The sequence below is a fragment of the Lutjanus erythropterus genome, chromosome 13 (genome assembly GCF_056507025.1).
Source record: "Lutjanus erythropterus isolate fLutEry1 chromosome 13, fLutEry1.hap2, whole genome shotgun sequence".
Lineage (NCBI taxonomy): Eukaryota > Metazoa > Chordata > Actinopteri > Lutjaniformes > Lutjanidae > Lutjanus > Lutjanus erythropterus.
In genome coordinates this window covers 30,483,424-30,506,484 of record NC_139329.1, presented here as the reverse complement: position 1 = coordinate 30,506,484, position 23,061 = coordinate 30,483,424, and the positions used below count along the sequence as shown (strand labels likewise).

Here is a 23,061-nt window from a genome sequence, read left to right as displayed (position 1 = left end):
AAAGGACCCGCACCGTCTGTAGATACAAACAGCTCATTGTAAGGTAACAAAAACACAATGATTCTTATTTTCATTTATTACTAATGACAATTTGTAAATATCATATTCCATTCCTTCCATAATCTACCAGTAGATCCCCTGTAAATCTTACACATTGGACCTTTAACTCTGTTGCAGTGAATGATGTCAGGATTTGGCATTTGATCAAAACCTACAACCAACAGCATCACTTCCCATTAATTTAAGACAGATAGCATCTTCAATTATGCAGGTTCCCTAAGACCGTCTAATTACCAAGACAACTGCTCACATCTGTAAATTAATGCGAGATCTCCTGAAACTGTGAACCACTACTCCTTCATCTCGTACTGTGGCTCCAGCAACAAAAAAGCTCTGCAGCTCAACTGACACTTTAGCCTCATCTTGATGAAGGTGACAGGAAATATATTGCAGGGCGTATGTGGACTGGCGATAAAAAAAAAAAAAAATAGGCCAAGGCTTGAACTCACAAACAGATGCTGTAAAACTGCACACACACAGTGAAAAAAGAAGCTCAAGAAGGCTGAATATTGACACGGCAGCTGTCAAGGTCATACGCAGAAGCATCTGAATAACTTTGATGCCGTGTTTTCTCATTAATAGCCGAGAAGCACAGGGGTAGCAGTTGTGACATGATGTTTACTACATATTTTACTGCAGGATTGCATTGGAGATGATGAAGTCATCATTTTTTAACGACGCATCTGGTAAAATTCAGTCGAAATGTGAGATGAGGAATTCAGCTGAAGCGCCGTCAATTTCAGCGCATGAATGTTTGAACTCCGAGCAGGTTTTTCAAAGATTCGCCCTCACCTGCTCGATGAGGCAGAGAACATGTCTTTCAATCGTCTAATGTGGGACATTGAGGAGGCGATCAAGTAAAAAAAAAATGTCAGTTTTAAAAGAGAGCAGTGCTGTTATAATCAATGGCATTGTGGTTTACTTAAAAACATGCCTGGAGACATCTGAGCCTCAGTGTGCAATCAGTAATGAATGACCTCACTGATGATAGATGGCACGACTTTAATTGCTCCCGCTGCAGAGTGACACTAAATACATGCAAACATAAAGGCCTTCAGCATGTTTTTATATCACAAATTAATCAACTGCCATAGAAGACAAACATTAGTCTGAATATGCATTCTGCAAAGCAGTTATTGCGTGCTGTGGTCACATATAATGAGGGGATTACAGTCTCCCATCACAAAAGGATTATGTGATAAAAGCATAAATTCAACAAAGTGTTTTCATGGGTATTTAGCAAATGTCTACATGTTTTTTGCAAGTCACTATGTACTTACATTTTTTAACATTTAATTTTTAGTTTATCAAGCTAACAAATAACAGCTAAAATATATAAACATGGAACTCAAGTGGCAATAAAGCTTGTATGCCAAAATTTTGGGAGGAAATCTTTCAGGTGTCAGGTCGACAGAGAGTAATGTGACATGTTCAAAACATTAAATTATGCTCAGGATTAAAGAATGTATAACAGAATACAGAATACTATGGAGTTAGATGTTTTCTTCTACTTTTCAAGGTGATATAGGTTAGATTCCTGGATCAACAAGGTGAAAATGTGAACTGAACATACTGTGGAATTGTTTGCTTAACACAATGCTCCATGAGCTACAGAGCTTCATGCTAGAAAAGAAAGTGAATTACAAATTATGTATAGCAATAATCTATCACACAGCATGAACACTAGACAACTGGTTAAAAGACATCCTGTTTACACCAAAATTATATATTCAAAATCCGAGTAAATTTCGTGTTAAAGGAAAGTTAACAGGGAGTCAAGGTCTTTAGTTGCACAGCTGAGAACAGGAATCCTTCCTCTGGCTCCTGAAGTTGGAAGGTTTAAAAACATCCAGGAGGACGACAGGTTGTGTGAATTATGTGATTTCGGAGAAGTTAAGAGTGAATCCCTTTTTTTTTCTTCTGTTGCGTCCTCATGATGAGTTAAAAATACTTACAGTAAATTAAATATCTGTTCAAAACCTATAAATGTTTTGCACTGGTGATGACAGAATAAATGGTTGGTTGATTCTAAAGCTTATAAATTGTCTAACTTTGTCTCTAAAGCTTGGAAAAAAAACATCAGTATGGATTATTTGTTTAGTGTTATTTGAAATTGCTACTCTGGCTTCTGGTCTTGTAAGCCTATTTAATCTGATAAAAGATCAAATCAAATCAACGATCATTCAAATAAAAGCCTAGGAACAAAAGAAATATAACTAAAATTTCTTACTAACGTTGTGTATTTATTGTGCTGGATTATCTACCCCGGGCCTGAGGCAGGTCTATGATACTTGCTTTTATATTGTTCCAGGATGAATAGCAGGAAACACTATCTTCTGAAGGGTGGAAAACAAGGCGTGACATCTCCCACTATGCTCGCTGTGAGATGACCCCGACAGGCATAAAAGAACAACTTACAACTGGCACAAACAAAAAATAACACTTATAATATCCTTTGAGTTTAGTGAGAGATGTTTTTCATGGCTATATGAGCATGTCAAAAAGGAAAAACTAAAAAAAAATGTCTCTTATAATACTCATAAAACACTCAACGATTGAACACGGAAGTTAAAGGTCGATATATTCGCTCCTCTGACCCCCACACTCTCACTCTCCACCATGTCATTTCAATGTCAAACATGTTTTTGTGGTCGTCTATAATCCTTTTGGGATGGAGACGTGTGTGTCTGCAGAAGATATGTGCGTTATATCAAGCAGGGAGAGCGCCATGACAACTGTGCATTGTTCAGTGTAAAAATAACACTGAATTTAAACTACCACGTCCTCCAAAAGCAAAAAGCAGCTTCCTCTCATGACCTCTCTGATGCAACATGCGTGCATTTACAAACAAAAAAAACAGCCACATACAGTAAATCTGCTCTTGGAGGGCAAATAAACTTCAGCTGGAAGTCAGGGTTTGTTATTCAGAGCCATGCCGTTACCTTCACAGTAGGCATTATCGTCTCGCAGTGGGCGGAAGCCATCCTTACAAACACAGCAGTCTCCAGCCTCCAGGTTCACACAGTCGGAGTGCTCCACGCAGCCGTGGCCCTCTGAGCAGAAGTCATGACCTGCAGGAGGCACGGAGAGGAAAAGGTTGAGACCCAGAGGAGACAAGACGAGAGGAGTGATGGACGCACACAGGGCCAGCGGAAAGGTTATGTCATAGTATCACAACCTTTTCTCCGAGCATCCATACTGTGGCTTTTTCCCAAGGTACATTAGCAAAAAGAATTGACATTAATTTGCTATAATTTCCCTCTGTTACATCTGACTTTATAATCTTAAAGGGAAAAAAATGTAACATAAGATATATTTGTTCTGAGCTAAAAGTGTGAATAATGTAAATCGCATGAGGAAGTTTTAGCCAATTTTCTACAAATCACCAATACTTTATTATTGCTGTTTTCAGATTGATTTGCTTCTTTACAGGCAGACATTGATTTCAATTTTACCAGCAAGGAAGAAAAACATACAAAATGGAAAAAGAGCAACTTAAAGGGAAAGTTTGGATTATCTGATGTAGGGTTGTATGAGGCACTAACTCCAGTTAGCATGAGCAGAGAGGAGCACCAGCGTGGAAGGTAAGCGATAAACCGCTGTGGACAAGGTCAGCAACACTTAAAAAAAAAAAGATCAATGTAAAAATCTAAATCAGTTTCAGTGTATGTCTTTTCCAAAGGACAAGCGCTATTAAGGAAGCCAAATATCGCTTTCTCCAAATCAACCAAACTCCATAGCAGAACACAGGAGCTGCCAGTCTACCTCTGCCTTAATCTGTTTGTTTGTTTGAGTTATTGTGTGACCTCTGTCTTGCAAAAGGACAGTTCAGAATGACGATAGTCACACAATAAAACAAACAAATAAACTGAGGTAGCAGTGGCCCAGCAACTCTTGTGTTCTGCTTGGTAAAATGCCTGATTTTGCCTATGGAGTTTCGTTGCTTTAGACTGAGCTTTACGTGGCTTATAAAAGAGTAGTTAACTTAACAGCATCTACTGCAGGTACTGTGTACCGATTAGAACCTCATACAACCCCAATTAAAATAATCTGAACTATCCCTTTAAAGCGATCCACAATTGCATAGCAGTCATGTAGTATAGGACGATGTTTCCTCCATACCTCTACAGACTTTGCAGCATCTGTCACTCAGGGCGATCTGCTCCGACTCTGCACAGTCGAGCTCTGGACAGGGCTCACTGGGGACCACTCGGTGCATGGTCCTGTCCTGTGGTGGACAGAGACACAGTCCTCATGAGCTATTTTTTTTTTTTTAGGTCCACTCTGCCCCCCTTCATTTGCTGAGGGCCGGGATGTAATTATGAAGGTAATTATTCATCTATTGTGTTTCCTCTCCCACTCCCCCTCCTCCCTCTGTGTTCATTACAAACCAATTACTCATTGGTCAATAGCAGTTTTTTTTCTTTCGACTACTTCTGTGAGGGAGAAAAAAAAAGCTGCCTTCTTCTCTCCTCCTGTTCTCCTCAGTGATTTACATCATGATTCATGATGCATCTTTATTATACAAACAGTGAATCAATCTTCTGGATTATCCCTGCATGTGTGTTTAGTCAGAGTGTAAAACCTGATTAGGGGGTTCCTTTTCCCAGCATGCCTTTGGCAGGTCTCTCTAATGATCTCATCCGTGTCCCTCTGACTGATGCTAATTCAGAGTCATTAACACTAGACACAGTTGGACAAAGACAATAGACTTTCTCCGTCTATTTGTAAAGCACAAATATTTTACTTGAGGATCATTGACAGGACGTCTCTGTGAGGCGTAATGACCTCAACTCAACTTGAACATACACTCTCTCTCTGAAGGGCCGGGGTTCTACCCAGAACCACTTGCTTGTCAAGGATTCTTTAAGAGTTCCATTAAGAATCCTTTTCATTAAAAAGAAACCTTTTTGGAAGAAAGGGTTGTTTTCAGATGAAACCTAGAACCCCCGGAGTGGGTTCTAGATAAATCCCTTGAAATATAAAGGTTGTTGGAATAACTCGTTGTGTGTGTTCTCTGTATGTATAGGTGGAACCATTACACCTCAGGAGGGTTCTCTGTAGAACCTCTCATTGGGGGGAGAACCTTTCATAGACGGTTTTAGGTATAACCCTTTATGTTTGGTTTCAGGTAGAACTGAGGTTTCCAAGTGGAACTTTTATAAAGTTTCTACCAGGACCCAAATCCGTTTCTTCTATAGGAACAAGCTGAAGAACCCTATATGGTTCTAGTTATTTCTAAGCATGCAGGCTGAGTTTGCTCGGGTGAAAGTCTGGAACAAACTTCCCCAAACAACTTTCAAAACAAGCCGTATACCTTCTACTTCTTGCCACCCACCACCCAAAACTTGCACCCTCCCTGCAGCCAGCAGGCAGACAGAAGATCAGAGGCGTGACAAGCAGCTGTCAGGGGAAGCCTGCAGGAGTCTGCAGCAGTGGGCTGACTGACAGCACTCCCCGTCCCCATTTCTTTGATCTGCCTGGGACTGCCAGTCAGTTAGCTGGGACTACAGATGGGCCAGGTGTGGGCAAGCAAGCCAGACAGCTGTCTGAAACTGCAGATTCTAATGGAGCTTTGCAGAATTCATGGAGGAGCTGGCTGATATGATGGAGTTGGGTGATTAAAAACTTCAAGTCACTTTTCTGTGATTGATTGGGCCTGCCTGGCATAATGTCATCAAGTGAATTACTCCCAAAAGTGAGCGACCCACCCATCTGGTGCGCCAGGCAGACAAAAGCAAATACTCTGAATAATTGGGAAGCTAATATGATTTGGGACCACTGCGGTATCTGATGATTGGTTCTGAAGAATGACCGTCTCGTCCGGAGATTGACAGGTGCACTGCTCTGGACTCAGAATGTAAACTTAATTAGATGGATTTGGCCAATTTCTTTCGATCACAAAGAAAACGATGACAAGCCAGATCAGTGAAATTCAGCTGATGTGGACAATCTTGCACGCTGGCTCACTCAGGTTTGATTTATCCTCCCAGGTTGGGCCAAGATAGCTGTGGAATGAGTATTTAGTGAGCTGTCATGCACCGCTACATGGAAGTAATGGACTTGAAGTGCTTGGTTACATGAGTTATTGTGGTGCCTCTTCCTGCAGAGGATTGATAAAATCATTTTGAATAAGTATGTGTAAGTGTGTCTCCGCTCTCTCAGGTGTGTGCGTGTTGACATGACTTACCCTGCATTCAAACAGCAGGCACCTGCCAGAGGAGTCGCGCACAGCCTTCTGATCCCCCTCCACCAGCTCTCTCCCACCAAACAGGCAGACAGCTGCTCGCAGACATAGAAACACCATGAGTGTACACACAGATAAACACACATACACAGCAAAAATAAACATACACGTAAAAGCGCACTGCTCATTTGAACTCACATTTCATCAGTATCATATTCAGCATAATAATCTGTATTGTTTAGATGAATGTGAACACCATGCATGAAATAGATTTAGTTAGAAGTGGATTGTTTTACTTTCGTTAACACGGCAAAATAGGGCATTTGGCCTTGGTAGAGGTCTGCAGACTCCAAGTGCCCCTCAGGTTGCTTATTTTACATGACTAACAGTCAGGATAACAAAATATGTTTCGTTACAGAACAATAAAAAAAGAAAAAGCCAGCACATTACTCATTTGTTACCCAATAATCTACTCATAATCAAATGTCATTTATTATTTTCTCAAGCTCTTTAATAAGGAACTTCTCCTCAAATGTATTCATATTTAAATGAAATCTACACCCCTACATTTGGCTGTGGACATGAACACTGGCAGAACACCAGGGGTCTTTATTTAACAGCACTGTTTTACATGTATGATACAATCTGTCCTTGTTATTTAGTCCTCAGGTAAATTGAGCCAAGCCAAATCAAGCATATCAAACCCAATTAAGCAGTGCTACTAAGGACGCGAAGAAATAATTAACATGTGGAGAGAGCAAACACTCTTAACTGCAACACTGAGGAGAATCCGTCTCATATAAGTAAAGGGCAAGAGGGGTGCAAAAAGAATCACATGGGAAGTCTGTGTTTGATGAGCAGTCGGGGTCAGACAGATTCAGACTGATATGAGGAAGAGAAATGATTGACACCACAGGTCAGGCCCTATCACAAAGCGGTGTATCATGAAAGCGAAGGACTTCTGAAACAGCCATTTGACGTTCTGCTTGACAGATCATCAAAAAAAAAAAAAAAAAAAAAAAAGACAGACTCAGAACTCCTCCCCGCAAGGCCTTGCGCTGCCAGATAAGGCTTTAATTTGGAGAGCGAATCATGTCTTTGTAGTGGGGAAACTTGCGGCACTCTTCTCTCCAAAGCCGTAGCATGCGTAATTAGCTGTGTGTTTGTCTACCTCGTTGAGATAAGTGAGCACAGGGGTGTTGAGTTTAAGGGGATTACCTGCTACGTGTTTATATTTGTGTAACACGGCAGCAGATTTGGAGTCATGCTTTAAACCCCCGTGTTGCAGCCCCGACCCCATGGGTCAGTGGAAATGATGCCGACGCAAGCTGATTAGGATCCAGGGGCCTCATTACAGAATAAAAATCCTAAGTGCTTGTCCTATCCTAACTTAAGTTTCAAGGATAGGAAAAAATATATCTTCCTATGACAGAAGCAATACATAAACTCGTGGCTGTATCCAATCTGATTTCTGACCTCATATCTTCAGGAATCCTAAGTAGAACTGTGAACTTGATTCTTCAATCAGTACTTTTGTTAAAAAAGTTGAGACAACTCAAAACTTCAAGGCAACTTACTGCAATAGATTTTTGAGTTTTGAGCCCAAATCAAGCACTTTCAATTTTGAAATAATGTTAAAAAAAACATGGTTTTGCCAGCTTCTGATCTTTAGTTGAGATAATTTACCTATCTTCTCTGGATAAACTTGAATATCTGAGTTTTAGAAAGTCAAAAAAAATGTATCAGTCCACTGGTCAAAGTGAGCTGTGAACCTGTTGTTGTTACTTGGGTGCCTGAATGTTACATGGTTTTAACTGAATATTTTGAAGTAGTAACCATTATTCTTTTTTAAATATAAAAAAATAATAATCAATGACAATTAATAATAAATAATTTTTTGAGGAGTGTCGTCACCACTGCGTTATTTTTAAACGTTTGCAGTATGTTGTCTCCCTGTTTCCACCACTTTTTTGGAGTTGTTGTGACATTTTAGCAATGTTGCAGCAACGTCATTTAACAAAGTACAGGAAACGTCGAGCAGAGGACGTTGAACAGACATTGCAAGAATACTATAGGGGCATCAGATACAGACTGAACAGAATATGGCCAAGAACTGATCCCTGTGGAATCCCGAATGACATGAGAGCAGCTGAGGGACAAAAGTTATCAACACTGACCTTGAATACTCTGTTTATATAAGATGAAAACCAGTTTAGCGCAGTTTCACCTGAGTCAAAGTCTGTGGACAAGTGTGTGATCAACTGTATCAAAGGCTGCAGTCAAATCCAGCAACACAGAAGCAATGTTGGAATGTTGCAGGGATATACAATGTGTGTAAGGAATGGCATCCTAATTTAGGATTTCTAACTTAGGAAATTCTTCAGTTAGGACACTTCTATAATAAAAAATTCCTATCCTAATATAAGATAGGATGTTTCCCTAAAAGGGAACATGTTTCTACGATACCGAAGATCCTAAATGTCATCTTAAACTGAGATAAGACAGGATTTTTTCTGTAATGAGGCCCCAGGACTAATAGTTCCCTGCTGATAAAGAGTTAAACCGGCAGCAATGGCAGCAGTGTGTGGGAGTGTGTGGTGAGAAAGTTCTCAAATGAAGTCATCTTGCACAAGATGTGGAGTGAGATCTACTAAGAGATACTATATGCATGTGAATCTGCTGTGTTTTTCTGTCATTCATGAGGTCGGTAACCTTCCATAAGTGACATGCGGGAACATCAGTTATTAAAAGCACTCTTAATTAATTTTGCTCTATATTCTCTTTCTAGCTCTGTCTGCTTCCTAAAAGCAAATACATCACATCACTTTAAGTTTCATTTGGGTTAATATCAGAAGAATGCAGGGGTGAAAAAAGCTAATATCCTCTGAAATCCATTTTTATTGAGAGGGGAATTGAGAGAATATGAGATGCAGAGTGCTGCGGTGAGGAGGCTAATAGGAGTTCATTGCTGAACTCAGAGTGTTTTGGGAAAAAAACAGACCCTCTATGTAGATATGTGATGAAACAGAATTATTTATCCTGCGAGAACATATCAGCGCTCTAAAGTTAAAAAACGGACATTTAAGAAGACACCATCGCCAGAGAGAGCGTGCATCATCTCCGGCACTTAATGTTTCTTTCTTCCTCACTTTTCTCACAGCTTCAACATGTCTGCCATAAATAGGAAGTACTTTACATCACATGCAGCTCTCTCAGATTCACTGGCTCATCGTCTGTGTGACTGGTGGCCATCTGCGTTTTGAAGCCATCTAGTGAATAATTGATTGGTCCATGTATATGCAAAAGGTTGGAGCCATCTCAAGAGGCATGTTAGGAGGTAGCTTAGCAACACAGCGGAGCCCTGGTCAATTGTCAGGCAGCCCTAGTGGAGGCGTGATGTGCGCTCTAAATCTGGTGGTGTTGGTGCTTGTTTTGCTGTTGCGTGTGTGCGTGTTTGTGTGCAATTGTGTCCATGATTGTATGAGTGTAGGAGGGTGACGAGGTTAAGGGTACTCCACTCACGCTGGCACTCCTTGCAGCAAGCACCCTTTACGTAGGCAGGCGCTGTGCCCGCCGGGCACTGAGGGGGAGGGCAGGAGATGGCCTCGCATTGCACCGTGCCATTCTGGTGAGGAGAGAGAGAGAAACACAGCACGTTGTTTAGAGTGACTAAAAGGCTGGTCGACACCGGTGTGATACTCAGGCTGATACTGATAGATTTCACATCAATATCAGGAACAAATAATGATTTTAAAAAAATGAGATGCTGATTAAACCTAATAGCCAACAAATATACACCAATACTGAAATATCTGTAATAAACTATCAGCTGATTTATTGGGGTTTTCTTTCAATTAACTTCTTTTTATTACTCGTCGCAGATTAAAAAAAAAAAATTGTTTTGTCAAGAATTAAAATGCAAATCAAAATTTCATCTGCTGAGGAAGATTGCTAGACATAGCTGAAATGTGCCCCCAGTTAATGAGATATTTGTCTCATCAACATTCATTTTCAGACGTTTGTGTACTTAGCTACATAATTAAGGCGGAAGAGTTATGCTCAGTATAAAAACAAATGGATGATGTCATGACCAACAACTTCGCAATATCATGATCTGCTCTCATTTTTAAACTTGTTCAGTGAGTTACAACCCAGGCTTTTAGGCTTACTTAAATGATTATGGTGTGATTTTTGCAGGGATCTTTATCAAACAGAGATGTTTTCTTTAGTTTGTAGAGGATGATGTGTAGGCCAGGACACCTCTAAAACATGACAACAACCTCAATATCTCAGCAATATTGTAGGGACTGAGACTGAATAGTTACCAGTAATGTCGATATACTGACTATATAGCTATGTAATAGAACGACTAGAACAGGCTAGTAAGCTCATAAAATAACATCACTTTAGTGTAATGCAGAAACAGTTATTGTATATCATGATCACAATATCCAAAAGATAATAACTAGTGTCATATCACAATATCAATATAATATTGTTGATGAATTTAAATTCTTGATGGTGCCAATTTGCATCTGTAAGTTCACTAATACTGAACTATACTCAAACGCCTGTGACTCCATTGAAATGAATGTATTTTTTCCTTTATAATTTAAATTCCACCATTATACAGCTGGCGTGACAAGGCCCCTACTTATCCCCCACTCTGGTTTATTTCTTTAAACATGCTGGAAAGGAGGATTCTAGCAGAAATCAAGGACATGCTTACTCTCTAACATGACAGAAACTCCGTGTTGTAAATCTACTCGCAACCTACAGTGGATTTCCACAGTAACCTCCAAATCGAATACATTTAAATGCTATCTCCTCTGCTCCTGCTTTTCTCTGTGCCTATAATTAACATTGCCTCCACGGATGAAAGCTCTGTGACAGCAACATCTATGAACCTGATCCACATAATTGATAACATCTTAATGCATGACCTTTGCATTTTAAAGGTCAAAGCTAATTGCCACACATAAGGTAAGGAACATATCCCATCTAATTCCTTAATTGCAGCCCGGGAATGGCAACACACCGTTCCCGGCGAATGAAGCGATTTCATTGGATGAGTGGGCAGAACAAATCCCTGATGATAATTATCATCTGTCAAGAGCAATTAGGTGCGGTGCACTGAGAGATATGTGATTTCCTATTTTTTTTTTTTTTGCATGTTGGGTAGTGGTGCGCGAAGGCGTCTCATTGGCTGGATGGAGGGGTTCAGTAGCAGCGAATGAGTATCATGTTCCAAAGCTGAGTAGACTGACAGGGGGTGAAATCTGTTTGCTGATGTGGTACAAGCCCCAGATCTCCAATCGCTTCTAATTCTCTTTTTGGCAATTATTCACACTTTATGCAACACAAAGTAGACCCTTGAGAGAATTGAGCATTACTAAGCACCGTTGTTGATGTGTCTAATCCTGAGCACTGTGGAGGTTTTCAATACAGTATCTTTTCTCGGGTAACTGGGGCAACCCTCCTCTGTATGAGAAATAATGAGAATACAAGCTGTCGACAATGGGGCCCCTGCACTCCGCACCTCCACCCTCGCCAAACGAACACCCACACACACCCCCACCTTCACACACTTGATGAACAGGGGAGCAAAACAAGAGGCAAGACCTACAATGAGAACAATGTGTAAATGTACACACACACACACGCCTCTTAGAAATACGGGTTCCAAAAAGGTTCTTCCTGAAAAGCTGAGGTTCTACTGCCTGGGTGGGTTCTGGATAAAACCCTTGAAAAATGAAAAGGCTCTCACTAGAACCCCCTGGCTGGACTCTTGATGAAACCCACAGAATATAAAAGAGTTCTCGCCAGAACCCCCCTGGGTGGGTGAAACCCTGAGGAATATGAATGGCTTCTTGGGAGAACCACCTAGATGAAAGGTTCTCAGTAGAACTCCTGGGTGGATGCTAGATGAAACCTTTGGAATAGAAAAAGGTTCTTGGTAGAACCCCCTGGCTGGGTTCTTCTTAGCATGACAAGGTGAAAAGATTCTAGAGAGAACCCCCGAAGAGGGTTTGGAGTGAAACCACTGCAGATTTTCTTTAGAACCTCTCATTGGACATTCTCGGTGCGTCCCTTCCCAGATGGTTCCAGATATAACCCTTTATGTCGGGTTCGAGGCAGAACTGTCTGAAAGGATTCCAAGTGGAATCTTTATTAAAGATTCGACCAGGAACCAAAAAGGGTTCTCCTATGGGGACAAGCTGAAGAACCCTTTGTAGACCATCATTTTAAAGAGTGTACACACAGACACGCACACCAAACAACACGGTGTTGCAGACATGATGAAAAATGCATGTTCTCCCTGTCTCTCTTCCTCTAACACACAGACAACCACACACACACTCAAATTACACACACACACACACTCACAGTCACACACATATCTATTTATTTTATGACACACTCACATGCCTGCAAGCATGTATGAATGCATGAAACAACCACACAATCTCACACAGTATGACGAGCACATGATTCCAGATTCAGTATGTTCACACACACAAGCACACACACACACACACACACACACACACACACACACACACACACACACACACACACACTTAATTAAAATTGAATGCCCTCCCCTTGCTCTTTATTACTCCAGCATACACACCCATGTACCCACACAGACACACACATACACACAGTCTAGTGTGTGAAGCCCCACCGAGCATGTGCAGTTCCTGCAGCCATCTGTCCAGCCCTCGTCCTCCCTGTAGACGACCCCCTTGACGCTGCAGGTTCTCTCACAATAGCAGCCATCCAGCCCATTCATCTTCTCCTCCGCCCTGGACAGCTGCTCACGCCACCCCCCCCGAAAAACAAAAGGCAAAGACGGAGAGAAGATGAGAGTCAGCCTCGTTGCGTGTCTATATTCACATGTAGAAAGCTTCAAAAGCAAACCAACGGCATCACAAAAGTAAGTCATTAGACACAATTAACCCCATTTACACATGCAGTGTCGGTGCCAGAGCAGAAAAGATTTCAACAATAGCCAACGTCTAATGTTAATTTGTCACTGACCGCCTGTTGCAGCGAATGGAGACGACAGCAGCACATTACCATGTGGATATTTTACGCTATGGCACAATCTGCACACGTAACACTTCATTTAAAACAGCAATTACTGTTCTTAACTCTCAATTTTTGGGCTAAATGTCCAATTAATGTCCAATCAATCCAAGACACATTATATGCCATTACATTACCTTGCTGGATGTTTTAGCAAGGATATCCTGCAGCTCCATGATTTTCTGCACGAGTCCGTGGAAATCGTTGCAGGTTGGGCATGCTGGGATACAAGAAACAAGACAGGATAATGTGATGAAGTGCACATAATACAATAACCTGTCATTAGGATCATTTATGATAACTGTAAATTAAGTATGCTAGTTACAGATAGAAACACAATTCTTTCAAGAAATAATGTTCTAACTAATACTTTTAAAAAAAATACATTTCAATACTAACTTAAATGGGATTTAAAACTTAATACAAAATTCCTGGTAAAAAAATTGGTTTAGAAAATTACTAAAAAACTACTATATGAGTACAGAATTACTGATGATGCGTCCTCTCTGCAAGAAGACTACAATTTCTTTAAACTGCAGTAAGCAGTGTCCTCGGGTGACTTTAGGATGCGTGGAGACAAAATCTGTGTGAAAATAATTTCAAACCATGAGATGTTTGTGTCTTCCCTGCAGAGCCAGCCAACGCCTTTATGGGGTCCTATGCAGAATCTGATTTGCCTCCACCAATATTATTAACAATTGTTAATGCGCGATCATTCGCACACCGACTGCAAATCCAGCAAACTCATTAGCAGTTTTATTAGTTGTAGCTGTGTTGTTTACATCGTACTCATTTCAGCCTGACATGTTTTTGCCCTCCTATTGTTTTTAATCTTAAAAAGGTAACAAACTCGCCAGGCTGGTCAGGTGTTAATTTGCACTTTGATATTCAAAGCAATAGGGATTCACTGCGTGCACAAGCTTGACACCAGCTCTGACAGAGGCAGCTGAAATTCATTATTTTTTTGGAACAGTTTGAAACAGTTTTAGTTAACCAGCCTGTTAACATGATATTGCATTTTTGTACTATTTGTGTCAAAAGTAGTCTCACAGATTACCACACGCTAAAAGTCACGCTGAGCTGAGACTTTGATTGACTGAAGGTAAGAGTTAAGGGCATCTACAGAACTCAACAGTGATCACCCACTTTTTCAGCGGCGCTGGTTGTAGAAGTGAATTTTAAAACTCGAACCAAGTCAACCAACTACAAGATTAATCATGATCATTTCATTTGGAGCAAAAACAAAAAAGAAAAAGAAAAGAAAACAGACTGGAAAATGGATAAAAAGGTGCACAATTATTTTAAGAGTGAACTACTGAGCCCATTAGCCATTGCAGATTTGTCTTGAATTATTATTATTATTATGTTCATATTGTTGATAACAATGTTGTAATGTGTTATAGTATGTGTTTTGTCTGTGTATAATCACTGTGACATAATGACATTATTAGTATGACTTGTGTTAGCTAACAAACTAGCCGGGCTGCTAAAACCTCACTGCTGAGCTCTATTGGGAGAATATGGTAGAAAAAACATAATATGCATAAATATGTTTTCATTAGTGCATAATCACCTGAAAATAAGAATCTTGTTTTCGTTAACTTAGGACGAACTTCTTAAATCTACAGAGGGGAAGGGGTCCTTTGCCATGATGCTAATTTGAACTGCCATGTGTTTACAGCAGCCCAGAAGGGACAAACCAAACACTGGCTCTAGATAAGAGCTTTCGCATTTTGTAGAGTTTTGCAATGTAGCCAGTGTAGCTCCTCATCCTTTCAAGGGGAGGGTGAGGCAAGCAGCATTCAGTTGGTTGTAACATACATCACCGCTATGCCTCTAAATCCTACACACTGGTCCTTTAATGCACTTTTCAATTTTTTTTTTTTTTTTTTTATCACAGCCAGACATAATCTGTTTGATACAGACAAGCTTCAAAGTGAATAATATTTAGTTTTACCTTTTAACTTTTGCTACATGAGTTCAAAAGAAGCTGCATTGAGCTGCATTTAGTCTAAGCTATGGTAAAAAAAAAATATAAAGAAAGATATTCCACTCTTCTACAAGGGATACTGTGGGAGTTCTCCCTTTTGCTGATTGATTGAGTATTTGCAAAACATTTTATTAACCAAGGTTTTATTGAGGGAAGAACTGTTTTGCAATTGCTAAGCTGTTTTAAAGCTGTTTTACTCCACTGAGGAAAGAGTCTTTTGAAGAATTTAAGTAAAAAAGCAAATCAGGGCAATCAAGCGCCTGGCAAAATAAGCGCCAGAGGTAATTTAAATTAAATTAAACACTCAATAAAATTCTTCTTTAATGTGTTAAGTAAAGAGGCCGCACTCACTTCTGTTTAGATCTGGACACTGTGAGATGTATCCCTGTGGCATCACCAGGATCTCCACATCCTGCATCACTCCCTGCGCACACACACACACACACACACACACACACACAAAAAAACTTTTCAATCAAGGAGAAAAACACCTTACAGAAGGCAGGCCGGCAGTAAAAAGGAGACGAAGCATGTTAATTTGTAGTAAGTGGATAAGGACCCAGAGGGGCGGCGGTGTCTAAGCGTGCTTACGGTACATTTTCCACATGAGATAACATGGAACCCGAGTGCACGCAGGACATGCAAACACAAAACCAACAACCCTGTTTATGACAGCTCTGGTAACTGCAGCAATCGTAAAAACTGAACACAAGGAAACAGCAGTGAATCTGAGTGCAAATGTATTTTTCAATCTGTGGACTGAGAGAGAGAGTTAGTTGTGAGATAATATGCTGCTCGGATGAATCAATTCACAAGCGAACACCAACAGGAAGTTTAGTGCACCAGTGATGTGGGAGTTTCAGTAGGTAGATGGACTTTTCATTTTGTTTCTCCAATCTCCTCTGATAAGCATAAACAGGAAATACAGAATCAATTTGATATCATGAGACCCAATTTGTAGCTACTTTTGTTCTGTGGCCGAACCAAAAACACATACATACACACACACGGATACTCTGTCGCCATGGTAACCTGGCCCATTTCATTCCTGGACTGCGTGTGTTTCCCTTACAGAAGTGGAGGGGGTACAACTTAGGAGAAATTGTTTTTTAAATTGTCTTGCCACTTCAATTTACCGGCCATAAATTTAAAATCCCGCGGAAATGATTTGCTGATTTTTCACGGCAACGCGCTGAAATGGAAGCAGATTGTAGCCGTGTCCATCAAACTTGTACTGAAACCATAAAACTATACATTTATCTGCAGCCATCGGACATGTTTTCCATCATGCATCGACAGGAAATGTTTTTTGGAGAGTGAAACAGTGAAACAACAGTTTGGGCATCTGAATCTTCGGTAATGTGACATACTGTACAGCTGAGTGCAACAGAATATGTGGGCGGGGTTTAGTTACAAGAGGGATTTAAATTAAATCCTTTTGATTTGACTGGATCACTTAGAAGTGGTTTAGTGACTATGTTGTGATACAGGGGTGGAGAGAGATAGGGAGCTTTTAATTATTTAATAAATAGTTTTTTTCATCTGATGTCCAAAAACCCTCACATGATATCCTGCAATCCACTAAGACTGTTGTGTAAAAATCTGATTTGTTCAATGTGCTATTTGATACACTTCATTTTCCACTGTGCTTTTTACTGAGAGCTGTGCAACCCTCTGTTCAGTAATATAAAAACGTATTGATTTTTTAAATGTGGATGATGCACAAAGATTGAGTTGGCTGTTCACATATGAAACATTTAGATTAGCGAGTTACCTGGAGAAAGTCTGGGAGATGACGAAAGAAGCTCTTTATCAAAATAAACTGCAGGTTCATAACAGTTCTTCACAGTACACAGTTCATCTGATATCTATTCATATGATTCTCCTGCATGTTTTCTTCTTCTTTCAGACTACTGTAATACTTTATAGTGTGGTGACTTGTATTATTTGTTTTAGCTCCTACATGTATTACAGGAAGGTATGTTTTGTGACACAAAGAAAAATTAACTAACATGTATGTATCATTATGCACCGCTGTCATTATAAATCCTGCCACCGTACTTAATGTATAGACATGCATATATGCATGTACATAATCATCCACTCCATGTATGTACATTCATTCAATATTTATTCTTTGCACCATTTGTAATGCTCACAATTGACTTGTATATAGACTTCTATTTATATTGTTGGCAATGCATCCTTTTGCATGTAGGCACTGCAGCCACAGCTCTGCAAGCAGGAGAACACAGCTTTCTTGGACACGATAACAAGCAGTGATGAATTTCTCTCTTCAGCTGACTACATTTACCATAAACACTGACTGGACACAAACGTGTCAAATTCCCCTTTAAGAAGTTAAAATATCTAAAAACACTAAAAATATTCTATATATTTTATTGAGTTGTGTATTTACACTATCCTTAATGTTTTCAGCAGAAATCAGAGAAGTCTGTAATTTATTCAAGGTTACAGGGTGTTTCCTACTAGCTGCTAGAACATCTGGGAAAAGATGGCACATGTTGGATACATCAGAGAGTGAGGACGGTCAATGAATGTGACTAAATGTAATGTGAATGAAACTTTAATACATTACCTCATCATAACTTTGATGTAGTTCTCTGTACAGATACTTTGCCAATAAAGCCTTTTCAGAGATTGATGTATGCATACAGTCCTGAGTTTAAGATGAATCATTAAAAATAATTTGATGTTTTACAGGAAGACAAGAGGAAAAAGTCAAAGTTTAACAGTTAAAGGGATAGTTCACCCAAAAATGAAAATTCAGTCATTATCTACTCAACCTCACGGTGACTGATGGTCAAGTTTAGGTTTTTTTGTCAACAAAACACCGCTGAAGTTTCACAGGAAAACAGCGTTGCAGAATCTGTCAAACAATTTAAGTGGATGGGGACCAGTTTTCAAACAGAAAAAAATATCTAAAAATTAAATGCCTCCATACTGTTTGCCTGTCTCTAAAAGCCCCAACATGCGACACACAACCAGTTCAGACAGTGTGCACACACACATACACGAACGTGGCTGCAAGCTAAGACTTGGATTATACCGGACACGCTGTATGTTTTTTTCCGGTTCTGTTTATTTCATGTGAAAACTGTCCTGATTCTACAATGCAGTTTTCCTGTGAAACTCCAGCAGTGTTTTGTGAACTAAAAAAAGTAAAACCGATCTTCAATCAGGATGAGGGTGAAAAGATAATGCTTGAATTTTCATTTTTGGGTGAATTATCCCTTTAAAGGAGAGCCTGCATAGTAATGCAGAATTATCAAAACAACCAGTTACTACACTTTTCTTTGCACCTTCTGGATGAAGAAAGTAAACTCTCCAGACTGACACGGTTTACTGCAGTATGCATGCAGAAACACATGGGATGTTGACGGTTGCCTCATCTGTACTGGAAACGTGAATTTGTGAAAAATAACAAGTAGCAGGGTGAGAGGTTGAATCACTTCCGAAGCAGTGATATATATTTTCGACAAAATGCAAATGATCATAAGAGGACATACCTTTTCCTGCCAGAGTAAAGAAAATAACTCCAGAATGAAATCTGACTGTGAAATAAAACCTGATTTGCATGTTTCAGCAGTTGCTGCTTCTTGTTGCATTTGGGATTGTCTGAAGTAACAGAAAATTGTTTTCAAGTTTGGGTGTAGAACAATTTGCTCCATCGGCATACAAATCAACTACAAATGCCACAGCACTGATGAAATCCAAAAAACCGTGTCACTAGATAAGTAAGATAAAACAAATTTAGTTACCAGCTTACGTGTGTGTGTGGACTTTAAAGAAGAAATGTCTTGAGTTGTGGAGCAGAGATGCAGTTATGCTTATTCTGATGCAAGTCTTTACTATTACTGTTAGAGACGTGATTTTTCTCGTCTCCAGCTGACACCCACATACCGACACTGACTGTCTGTGTGTGTGAGTGTGTGAGCGCGTGTGTACTAATGAAGCAGTGTGTTTTAAAAGGAGATGTGTCTTCCTAGCAACTAATCAAGGCTTCACAGAGCGGCGAGGAGAGATGCTGCTGCTACGTGACAAGATTAGTGGGTGACCTCCAAGGCTTCTTTCATCTCCCAATTAACACAGAGGAAATTCAAGAGCCTGGACACAATGTGTAACACATTACGCACACACAGGTACACACATACACCACCACCACACCATCAAACACAGAGCCAGTCATCAGCAGACTGATTAAAATAGTTATAGTAGCTGGTAAGCTGACATTTTGCCCAAGCTTGTCTCCCCAGGTGGGAAATTTTGGAGCGCAGTCCAGTCTGGGAGAGGCGATATATGTCCCTCTGTCTGATAAACAAGACTATAGACTAAGCTTAATGAGCATAGTCCAGAGGCTATTTAATGATTTCTCCCAAATCAGCGTTGTGGGGGTTGCTGAGATAATTGCACTGGGCTTAGCTGCAGACTAAGGGAAAGGGAACAAACAATGACAAAAAAAATGTCAATTCCTAGGGTAGGCAGAGCAACCCTCAAATTAAAATTGTAAGCCTTGAGAAATGCATGCAATTAAATCCAACAGCTATAATAAATAAAACCAAACAAGGCAAACAAAGAGGGAGAAGATACAGTATAAATCGGGACCGAGAATGGGGCGAAAAGCTGGTGCAACAGCTGGGATGCATTACTTGTTCTTGCCGTTCTGAATCATTTATCACACATCAGGACATCAGGCATCAACATTCATACTCTGAGAGGAAAGTTTGTGCACCAGTGCTAACCTTGAAGAAGCCATGAGCAGCATTTCTCTGTCCGAGCCAGAACGAAGCATCCTCAGGTATGTCCATATAAGGGGCTTCCACCACCCGCTCATAGATCCTGCAAAACAAATACAGATCAGTTAGATGAATCTCTGCAAGTTCTATTTATAATTTTCAATATTTTTCTCTTTTTTTTTTGCCAATTTAGAATAAGCGTTTACCCCTGCACTGGAGGTCTTGCCCTGTTAAATTCTTCTCTTAACTCTTTCCCTGAGGTGGGTATAGATAGCCACATGCTTTCTGTGATGCACATGGTGCAGCCGTCTGCTTCCTTTATTGTGCCAAGGACGCTCTTCACACACAAACAGTAACACCCCTTTCAGGCAGCAGATGCACGTACGATGAGGATCAAACTCAAGGTATGTTCGACCTGTGACGGGCCCGTTTAATGAGACAGCTGACTGAGGTTAAGGAGACTCTCAACTGTGGTGTAGTTACATACACTTCACTTGCAGACATACACTTAATTACACTGAATAATGTATGCTCTCTTCTTTTCTTTTGTCTCTGTCATTTCAGGAAATTGGTTAAATGGTGTTTTAACTTAGATTTAAAATCATTTTTCCCTCCCAACCAATCCTGATCAAAAGGAGCGTACTGAAGGAGAACTGCTTGATGCAAGTTGACCCATTATGAAAATCACTGACGCAGTTTTGATGCATGTCACTGGTCTCATTTAGCCACTTGTTAGCAACCACATTTTATGAGACACGTAAAAGCTTTACATTTCATAAGTGGGGTATTTACTGATATGTTTTATGTTGCAGAACAAAACATGAAAACCTCTTAAGCTTGCATTAACCTCAGACCTTATTTCAGGCAAATAATGTAGATGATGGAGCCAGAGGTGAAAATAAGCTATTTCATTTTCATGTTTTAGGACTCATTCCTGCAGCACTCTAGAATGCCAAACCAATGACAATGCTGTAGTCACCATTCTTATACTTTACTGTAGCTTTAAAATTTAGAGTATTTACTTTTAACAAAATTATTTCACCTTTGCATTCTTTGTGTGTTCTGTATGACTGGGTTTAAAACATTTTGAGTAACTATGTGTTTCGAAGCTTTAAGGACCTTTTTGCTCCATAATAATGACCGAACAGGATTGCTACGACACATACTGCTGTACAGCAGTATATCATTTACTGGTCCACTTTGTACATTTTTTGACCAAGGACACTTTAATGAAATGTAATGAAATAAGAACTGCAAAACTTCAATAGGGTTTATCTGCCAATATCAAATATGAAGTACTGATACCAGTGCTCTCTTTTTCTGAAACTTAATATCTGTATAACTCATCGTGTAGAGCGTATGTAACTTAGGTAACCTACAAGTAAATTTTGCTGGATCACAAAAACTCATTTAAGCAACTCAGTGAATATAAGTGAATTTCATGGCAATATTGACAAAAATTTAAAAAAATAATATGGATTGATTACATTATGGTTGAAACTGGGGTTGTGTGCGACTATATCTGGTTGATGAAATGTTGCTACCCTCTCTAGTCGGCACCAGAAATATTAGTCGTTTAAAATAAATGCCGGTTAACTGTTGCATCTATGATGTTATACAGCCACTAGCCGGGGCTGCAAGTGGGCACTAAACCACCGAGGTGGAAAGCTTGACAAACATGATGACATCTTGTGATATCCATCCATTATATGGGACTATATTTGCATTTTCAGTTTGAATGAATTACTAAGCTGGATAACCTCGCTTGTCAACACATTATTTCACATTTTGTTGTCAAATCTAATGAATGTATACTTTCCCAGCATCTTACCTGTTGCAATCGACGTGTAGTATGACATGAGAGGCGCTGACGGCCACAGAGACCTTGTGCCACTGGTCATCAGCCAGGCTGTAAGGGAACACCTCAGTGTGGGCCTGCTGGCCTTTGGTACGATAGTGAAGACGCACCTCGCTGCGCTGGCCGCTGCTCTCCAGCTCCAGGAACCTGCAGAATAAAGTAACAGCCACACAATGACAAGTGTCTCCGTGAATTTGCATTCCGTGCATTGTACAGTATGTCTTGTTGCGTTAAAGTCTCATTACTGGAACCAAATTCTTATTTCTGTTCGCACAAAAAGCTGCATGCATCACCGAAGTGTCTAAACTCATCGGGGCTCCTCTCAGCACAGCACAGAGAGAGATAAACACGTCACTCATTTCCAAGCAGTGCACTCGCATCTCCCCAGATTTGCAACACCGTTTAGAATTTAATCACATCACTAGTCAAACATAATGGTACTATATGGCTGTTAAGTGCAACATCAGCAAGACACAACAATAGCTCACATGTAGAGGTTCAACTCCTTACAGCAGCGTATTAGTATTCTCACAGAATCCTCTTCTCCACACCACTGAGATTCACCCAGCATAGTGACACTAATGGAAAGAGCTGCCGATACACACTCATCACCTCTGCCTTTAAAGACAGACTTATTTAAACTAGAGTCATTTGCTGGAAACATTATTCAAAAGAAAAAAAAATAGACACTCATGCAAGTGTAGCATCAGAATTGATTTATCAGCAAACCAAATCTAATAGATTTACTCTCCCCCGGCCATGCATGCACATTCATCCCAGCTCCATAAACGCAGTAGCTCACACTTCTGACGCTGAATTAGTCTTTGCCGTGTCTCCAAATGAAACCATGCAGTGCTGCTTTGTTGCATATGAATGGCTGGGAAAGCTAATCAGCAGCGGGGAAAGTCATTAACATCCCTGTGAGCTCTCTTCTCAGGACTGACTTTAATGTACAAACTGTTCAATCAACGCATTATGTGGATTCAGATTGCTGTTCTGATCATCCAACGGCTCAGCTACCACAAACTAATGGAAAACATTAGCATGCTAACTGCAGATAGTGTCTCATCAGTTTTCGATCCACGATTACAGACTCAATGTTTGGATCGCTGATGGA

General features: G+C 40.1%; 1 protein-coding gene across 1 annotated transcript in view; it reads right to left on the bottom strand.

Annotated features, from left to right (window-relative positions):
* Positions 1-23,061, bottom strand: part of nell2a (neural EGFL like 2a) — a 113,766-nt gene that overhangs the window by 74,507 nt on the left and 16,198 nt on the right. Inside the window, exons 4-12 of the mRNA XM_084734413.1 lie at positions 21,918-22,091; positions 20,093-20,189; positions 15,681-15,753; positions 13,477-13,559; positions 12,936-13,064; positions 9,770-9,872; positions 6,251-6,342; positions 4,183-4,288; positions 3,003-3,131 (exon numbers count right to left, since the gene is read on the bottom strand). Coding sequence (XP_084590539.1) covers positions 3,003-3,131; positions 4,183-4,288; positions 6,251-6,342; positions 9,770-9,872; positions 12,936-13,064; positions 13,477-13,559; positions 15,681-15,753; positions 20,093-20,189; positions 21,918-22,091 — 986 coding nt within the window. The remainder of the gene's footprint in view (positions 1-3,002; positions 3,132-4,182; positions 4,289-6,250; positions 6,343-9,769; positions 9,873-12,935; positions 13,065-13,476; positions 13,560-15,680; positions 15,754-20,092; positions 20,190-21,917; positions 22,092-23,061) is intronic.